The sequence below is a fragment of the Anabas testudineus genome, chromosome 4 (genome assembly GCF_900324465.2).
Source record: "Anabas testudineus chromosome 4, fAnaTes1.2, whole genome shotgun sequence".
Taxonomy (NCBI): Eukaryota; Metazoa; Chordata; class Actinopteri; order Anabantiformes; family Anabantidae; genus Anabas; species Anabas testudineus.
The window spans coordinates 13,111,933-13,120,515 of NC_046613.1; the positions used below are offsets into that span (position 1 = coordinate 13,111,933).

The window sequence follows — 8,583 nt, forward strand, 5'->3', positions numbered from 1 at the left end:
ATTTTCACCAAGTCGGATTTGGACTGGTTGTCATATTTATTGTTCGTTCGTCTCCACCCTCGCCTTCACCTTTTGTCAGCTTTGACATAGTGTCTCTTGACGTCTTTGAGGTAGCGTCCGAGGTAATACTCCAAAGTGGAGACCACGCTGCTGTCTTTGTCCACCAGCTGAGCCGCTCGGGGCTGCGCAGTGAGCCAGTCCACCACAGCTGAAAGCTGCTCCTCCTGTACCTGCTGGTGTGCACACATTAAGAACATGGCCACTTGCTGCACACTGTCTTCAACACTGTCCCACACTGCTGAAATCACATAATGAGTCCTGAAAAAAGTGCAGGTAAGTTGAATGACTCACCATTTGCTCAGTGAAGATCTGCAGGTCTCCAGGGGCACCCTGTGAGGTAAAGTAGAAGAACAACCAAAAGATCATGTGTCTGGCAGGAAGCAGGTATAGTATGTAATGTTTCAGCCAGGTTTGTTTATACCTTCTCTGTTAGGTTATAGATGACCCTGGCCAGAGCCTCTGCTACCACCTTGGTGTTCCTGCCAAGCTTCTTTACATCTACATGAGGCCTGTAAGAAAGAAAGTTAGATAATGTGAAACACTTCAAAACATGAGGGGAGGAACCAGGAACCCACAGAAACAGGGAAGAGACAAGAAGCGGAGAGAATGACACTCACAGGTCAAGTGCAAACACAAAACATACATGGTTTACTGGCAGACAGGGAGATGAGTGCATACAGAGGCATAAGAGAATTAAGGGGTGGTAGCGAGTGGAAAGGAGAGGATGGATGTGCTACTGCCAGGAGTGCACGAATGCAGTCATGGATGATGAAAGGTGATCTTGCCACCACAGGACATCATGAAAAGTCATTTACTGTGTATGACCAAGCAATGTGGAGCAGGAGGGGAGGGAGGAAATGGGTCTATAACATCTAAATGGCAGCAGCTTTAATAGGAGCTATTTTCTATTGGAGATTCTGAGACTTCCAGTAATGAACCCACCCAGCAGGGGGCTCTCCCGCTCCGTGGCGAGAGGAGGGGGACACTGACCGCACGTCCATGATGCTGGAGCGCTGAGCCAGGCGGTGTGAGGGAAGATGGGACAGAGTGAAAGCCGGCAGCCGGCGGATCCCGAAGCGCTCGTGCTCCCAAGCCAGCATGTCGTCAGCCAGGTTAATTTTCTTATGGACCATGGAGAACTTGACCTCTGGGTATTGACTAGCAACCACCTTTGGAGAAAGTGAGGGACAGAAAAACACAGCGGGTGTTAATAATTAGATGCTCAGTTTTTCCTACATTAGTGATGATTTGCTAGTCTGAACCTTTGCTCCAGTCTTAACAATTTCAGTGACACTATTTCAAACTGCTTCTATCAGGAGAAAGCGGACAAGGAATCCCTGTATATCAGTAAAATGAGCGATCACACTATTCTTATTAATTCTTATTAATTCTTATTCTTAACAATTTAAGAACTTATCAAAAGTACAAATCAGTCCAGATTGTGTGTTTCCGTTCTACAGTAAGCATCTACTCTGCTGCCCTCTTACCATTACTCCCTCTGTGAAGGCTCACACAACCGTTCATCAACAACAGCACACCTGTGAGTGTTTTCAGCACTCTCCAATATTCCTTTTGCAGTGTATAGCTCTTCACCATGGGCATTCTTCCTAACAGAGCTGTTCAGTACAGCTGTATTTTAGGATGAATGGTGTGAACAAAATATCAAAATGTTCCAATACCGATTCCCTGGCCATCACACTGAGGTGTATCAAGCTTCACTCTACTTACGAGTTCCAGCTCTTTGAGCAGAGAATACTGAGGAGTTCCCTCTTTGGGGGGTTTGGACACATGGAGGTGCAGAGAGTCTCCGTTCCCCAGAGTGTCCAGACACAACACGAACGCTACATTGTCCTGAAGCAGACTGGAGTCTGTTGTTGGATGAAGAGAGAGGTACAGAATGGAAAAGATAATAAATACTGAGATCCTGCAGTTTACAATAACAGACGCATGGTCCAGGTAGGTTGTACTGAACCACTCCTAACATAAATCATTCTTTTATCCTCTATAAACCTTTTTTCTAACAGGATAATAATAGTGAACAGTACCTGTGTGGTCCAGATTGTCTTCCAGCCAACGTTTGGTGCCCTGGTAGTTAAACTTCCCTCCACCAGACGCAAAAAAAAGAAGATTGTACCTGAAAACACAAAAGGTTTCATACATGACTCAAATCTACAAGACAAAGACCTGAAAGAACCAGATGAAGGATGGTGTGCGATAGGATTTACAGACAAATCAACTAGCAGTATAAAATGATTACTGTCTACTGAAAAAGAAAAAACACTTTGCCATGTGCAGTGCAGATACAGTAAACTCTATTACTCTTTAAGTAACCACTTTTAGTGTCTCAATAAAGTAATTCCTTCCACTCAGCCACTGTGAAGTGCATTCAGACATAGAATAAGAATAAGCATGCCCCCTATTACTGACTACTTTAAGTGTTTAACACCATCAGTTGTTCTTATAGCAGGTAAAGTGCATCGATAATGTAACCAAAAAGACTATCTGATGCTCAGATGTGAAGTCAGCAATCAATACGGCTGCTATTTCACCATAGAGCTCGTCTGAAGAGTCTGTGTGACCAGCAGCGTGCAAAAAATGGAAATTATTCTTTCATGCAGCTAGTTGAGAACGTGGCACTGTTTGGGATTTATCAAACAACATGAGCCAAAAACAATCTGGATGTGAGTCTTGGAGTCATTACTCACCCTGCGTGTGTTCTTTTATAGGTGTAGAGTTTAGAGAAGAGACGAGCCAACTCCAACAACATGGACACGCCGCTGCCATTTGAGTCAGCTCCGTACGATAGCCACTGCACATGACATCAACACACAGAGACAGATTCATTTCCTGGCCTGCTCTCTATTTACTGTAGTTGTGCTGCATTACAGTTATTTCCTGAACTATTATTGGACTTGTATGCTGCTGCTAAAATTACCTCCATATATAAAAAGGAGATGAGAACTTACCGGAGCAACACCAAAGGAGTCGTAGTGAGCCACAACGACAATAGTGGGCAAGTCTTCTCCTCCAACTCCAGCCAGTCGACCCTGTTAAAGAACAACAACATAACCATAATCATAGGAATGCAACACATAGGAAAAACAGAAAAGCTGTTATATGTAGCTTGTCGTGCAGGTAAATAAACAGCAATAAACTGTCGGGATAGCACAAGACTGTGCAGTGTTGCAATGGGTTAACATTATGGTTGACCCCCTGACCCCAGAGAAAAACCTCAGTGTGTCTGCTAATCCCCTGCAGTGTAACAAAATCACTCTTTCTTTTTTGGTTAAACACAAAACTCAGACGATGACGACGACAACAACAACGCAAATCCATTCATGACCCATAGGGAGAATAAAAACATTCATTCACATGACATCTTGAGCTAAATAATCACCTTGCATTAATATACATCCATAATATTATGTAATGATAATATTAAAATTGTGACCATGAGAATAAAAGACTTAAAGTACACAGCAGCAATGTTGAAACCTGTCAACAATCAGGCTACAGAATGTGCGTGTGTTTGTGTGCATAAATAACAGTGCAAAATATACTTATTATATACTACATAGTTGGATTTTATTCCTTACTCTGTATCTGAACACTGACTATTAAATTAAAACCAAATCCTTGTAATAAAGTCTGTCCAACTGTAAAATCCCTTTCCATCAGTCCAACACAACATTTTTTTGTTCAGGGATTTTCGCCCACCCACATGTAAGAAACAGCTTTGGGCACTAAGTAGTGTAGCAGGGAGCACATGCAGACACTATCTTGCCCTCAAATAACGACCAGATGAACTGTTATAGCTGCAGCAACAAAGGACACCTGCTAAGTAGTAAAACCCATTTCTTAAGCAAAATCAATGCAAAATGCTTTGTAAATACTAATAAATAACAATTTTAGTATATTACCTGGACTAAATGTCACAACTGAGCCAGATTATTTAATATGGCAACAGGTAGAGGCCATAAATCATTACAAATAAATTCTAGTTACAGAATATTTTAACCCTTTTTCCCCAGAACATCTATATAACTTGAGAAATGGGCTAAAAACGTTATATAATACTAACACATTGAATGTCTTTTTAGTCAGATTGTCTATAAGGAAACAACTTTAGAACTGAGGTAATTCTTCTTCAACACTTCAAAACCCTTTTTTTTCTGAGCTGCATGGCTGTTGACTGTGGAAAGAAAGTAGATGAAGCACTCAGAGGATAACCACGCCAAACAACACACAGAAAGGACCAAGACTGAGTTAAATGCAGAGCACTCTGCGCTGTGAGTCAACAGTCCTGACCACCAAGCCAGCACTTTGCTGTGTGTAACATCATGGTGGAGTTCCCCATTTGGAGCTGCTAAAAGCACGTATGAGTAAAGAAAACAAAGAACTTGGGAAGTTGTTTCTAATCTTCATACTTGAGTGTGTGGTCACATTATTCAAAAGAACAGTAACAATTTATTACAATCCATACTTTTCAACCAGCTGGTTTTATTGGCTTCAGATCATTGCTCAGACTCTCACCTCCAAACTGGTGATGGCCCAGTCACTGATAGCTTTACTCTGAGCTCCACTGGTGACCATCTGGAAGCCGTTGGCTGTGGCCGTGTGCAGCAGCACTACAAAAAACACAAGATAAAATAAAACAATGGCCTTCTGGTACACCTTTTATCCCCTCTTCCCTTTCACAAATGTCTATAATGAGTTTTTTAAATCATAAATATGTTACTGTTTCATGTGTGTACGAAGAGGCAGTGAAGAGCAGATTCAAGTCTACAGGGGACGAATTTTACCTTCAGCTGCTGACAAAGAGCCCTGTGATGAGGAGGAGGTCAGGGTTTGGGTGTATATGGACAACAGTTCGTCATCCTCCATAGCAAAGTAGACAGGGACGATGGTCTCAGTAGCCAACATCTCTGGCTCCAGCTCCATGAACTGCTACACCGCACAAGGAAACAGAATGTGTAAGTCACTCAACTTGGTTTGTTACAGTGAAAAAGTGATGGGTAATACTAACAGGGAGACTGTGATGAAAGTGAACATGAAGAGGAACTAGTGACAAACTGCTTTACAAATTGACAGAGTTTTCCTGGAACGTGTCTGTGAAATCTGTTTCTGTTATATTTCACCATCAATGGTATTGGTATTTGGAATCAAATGAGTAACTCATCAAAAGCCTACTGATGCAGCTTTAACAGGAAGACTAATGATCCCACTCATAAAGTGGGAAGTATAATTAGTCACAGCTTGTGCAGTGAGATATTATTCAATCTCTATAAAAGGTTAGGAAGACGTGGTGCACTGAAAATTCATGGTTTTGTCTTGCTAAGAGGAAATTCAAGTCTACAGGGGATGATCCTGAAACAATAATAACAATAAGAGAGAGTGCACGATATAATCAGTTATAAATTGGGGCATCAGGTGCCTTTAAAAAAGACATAGCCAAAAAAAACAATACAAAATAGATACGTTTATGGTTCGTGATTGTAGTTCAGGTCACTGCTCTGCAACAACAGAGGATGGCACTCCTACAAATTATCAGATGCTGAGAGCAAGACAAAATCCATACAAATAACATGGATGTTGAAATTTTTAGTAATCTTCTGTACATGATATCCAATTAAAAGATGCACAAACTTCCTTGGACGTTTTAGCTGTTCATGTTTTCCAGGTAGCCTTCTAATGAAGACAGGATGGGCTAGATGTTCATTTCACATTGCTTAAACACTGCAATTTACTTGAACACACCACATGGAAATAGTTGAGTATGACAAAATGGGACAAGGCACTAGACACTGACTTTGTCTGATAAAGTGTGCCGCTACCTGTACGATGTCCTGTGGCATGGCAGACATGTTTCCTGGCAGAATGATGACCACAGCCCCTGCTGACTGGCGCAAGGCTTTTTGGTACTTTTCATAGGAGAAGTCTGCCAGTCGCATGATAACACAGCGGCGACTTAGTACCTCTGCCTCCACAGTACGAGCCTCAGTGTTGAGGATGGCATTCCTGGTACCTGAGGAAACCACACAGACCCACAATCAATTACAATTCTTTATGCAAATAAATCATGTTTAATGACGGATCCTCCTATCAGAGCAGCTGTGTTGTTAAACTGAGCCTGACATTAAACAAATATTTTCCCACAAACTTTGTCAAGTGTTTTTTAAAAAGTGTTTTTCCACTATATTTCAGATATTCACTCTCACACATTACATTACGTTGCACACATTTTACCAAGCTATAATTAAAAGTCACAACAAAAATCTGCGTGGAAACAAATCAGTAAATATGTTCGCATTTTGTGACTGTCCACCTTATGAAATATGCTTTGCTGAAATGGAAATGAAAACAGAGTATTAATGGGATTTATACTTCAGAATGACTTTCAGATTTAACTTGAATTGAGCTAGCTTGATGCTACCTGCTAGCCAAGCTAAGCTACATTAGTAGCTAGCGCGACCGTGCATGTTGTCATTGAAATGTTACTTCAGGAATCTCAACGTTAGCTGCAAACGACAACAATGCTAGCTTGAGATATCTGTCGTGGGACGATCTCATGACTACCTAAGGTAATACGACGTTGTTTTAATTTACTCCAGAGCAAACACAGCTGACTTACCGTAGGGCTGTCCCTGCAGGTCGTACTGCTGCATGCGGTACACCGTGAACTCATGTGCCGCCTCGGCAGGGAGCGGTGACACCAGGATCAGTACCGCGGGGATAAACACAATGAAGGTCAGGGGAAACGAAGATTTAAACATGTTATCGAATACTTCACTCGCCTCTTCAAACATTGTGGCGATTGTATTGAGCACAGAGACAGAGATAAAATGTTTTCAGCTGTCACCGCTCTCAGGAACTGACACCGTGAAACTCGGTTAGCAACCGGAGCTACTGACACTTAATTCTGATCAGGCAAACAGCGGGGCGGCCTGTTCATCTGGACTAGGACAAAAACACGTTCAACACTACTGCATGTTTTTCAAAACAGGGTAATACATATTAATATGTATCACACGGGTAATGTAAAATATTAATCTAGTAGTTAGATATTTCACACTGAGTAGAATCAAGGTTTCTTCAGGCATCTTCTAGGACAGCTATAATCGTAGCGTTGTGTATCATTTAATGACACTAGGTGGCGCCAGACACCATGAGAAATCCTAATACAGCATTTATTTGTTTCTAATTCTGATTATAGAAAAATGATAAGATTATTAAGATGTTCCTATCAAATAAGTTCACACTAACAGAAGCACCGACATTAAGCTAGAACAGGAACGTAACCAGGTTTTTAGAAATACTATTAAATAGTTCAAGGTACCTTTTTTATGTGCACTTCAAATTACTTTGATAGTGACTGTATTATTCAACAGAGTGTTTATTTTATCAGGAGTCACAGTGATTAGTTAATCAATCATTAGTCCTTTTCTTGGCCTTTTATCGCCACGTCTGATTTCCCCAAATATTAGAAGATAGGCGAGTTATTAAAACCTTCACCTTCCCCAGAAAACCAAATTCATGACCGCACATTGACTCCATCGGTGGATACAACCGAAAAATTAACAGAGACATAAAATCAATGAGGGCAAGATTAAATGACATGTAAATAAATATAGTGCAGCGTGTAACACTGGGCTGGGTTTTGTCTTGACTGTGGCCTTTAGGACATTGTAGAAATATAAGATATATTTTTCCACTTTCTTGTTACTTTTATGATATGAATATATTTTTCCTGGCAGGAACTTCACCAAAAAAAACAAGAGAGAAACTTTGTACCTGATTTGATTTTCCACATGAGTGTGTCTAAGTGTTGTCTGCTGTCTCTCGGCATGTGTAAGTTACTGTATGTGTAAACATGAGAATCTACGTGTTAAACATTATTCCTCCTGTAAATTGATGAACTACTTTTGCTGAGTCATCCTGACTCATGCAATTTGATTGTATGATTAAACTCATTCAATCAAATTTGATCGTGACCCTGAGGGAAACAGGGTTATAACAAAGATCCAGAAGGTTCTTCATGTTGAGATTAACAATGTGTACAGTAAAAATAGTTTGTTTATTACTAATAGGTGAAGAGATTTGTAAATAGAATATCTTAGCTGACTGTGACGCTACAGGAAAGATCATGGGATCACCAAAATCTACATTTGCACCACATTCTGCCTTCAGTTTTATAATAATAATAATAATAAAAAAAAACAGTAACACAAATTGAAAGCCTGAGTTGGGAGGAGCTGAACATCATCTTTTCTCTCTCTCTCCTCTCTCCCTGCCTCTCCCTCCTGGGGCTGCTTTGCTAAGTGGGAGATTAATGCTGATATGATGTCCTGCCATCTCTCCTAATGGACCTTGGCGTCATTATTTCCTGTTGTATGAGCAGTCCATGCCCAGGCTGGTGAGAGGGCAAGCAGCAAACAAAGCACAAAACACATTATTAGGAAATTATCATCTGGAGAACTGCTCAGATGACTCACTGTCTGACTGAAGGAAAACGTACGGCTCAAT

At 40.9% G+C, this 8,583-nt stretch overlaps 1 protein-coding gene across 4 annotated transcripts in view; it reads right to left on the bottom strand.

The window, feature by feature from the left end:
- Nucleotides 1–6,980, bottom strand: part of ncln (nicalin) — a 9,325-nt gene extending 2,345 nt beyond the window's left edge. The window contains exons 1-12 of one of the 4 annotated variants that reach the window (XM_026345114.1): nt 6,692–6,980; nt 5,895–6,085; nt 4,863–5,007; nt 4,594–4,688; nt 3,027–3,107; nt 2,766–2,869; nt 2,106–2,194; nt 1,789–1,928; nt 1,051–1,229; nt 482–569; nt 352–390; nt 70–230 (exon numbers count right to left, since the gene is read on the bottom strand). In XM_026345114.1, the coding sequence (XP_026200899.1) occupies nt 70–230; nt 352–390; nt 482–569; nt 1,051–1,229; nt 1,789–1,928; nt 2,106–2,194; nt 2,766–2,869; nt 3,027–3,107; nt 4,594–4,688; nt 4,863–5,007; nt 5,895–6,085; nt 6,692–6,866 (1,487 nt within the window). In that variant the 5' untranslated portion in view covers nt 6,867–6,980. Of the gene's footprint in view, nt 1–69; nt 234–351; nt 391–481; nt 570–1,002; nt 1,230–1,788; nt 1,929–2,105; nt 2,195–2,765; nt 2,870–3,026; nt 3,108–4,593; nt 4,689–4,862; nt 5,008–5,894; nt 6,086–6,691 lie in introns of all 4 variants that reach the window. The other 3 variants (XM_026345113.1, XM_026345112.1, XM_026345111.1) reach the window with 3 other exon arrangements.
- Between the last annotated feature and the right edge of the window lie 1,603 nt (nt 6,981–8,583).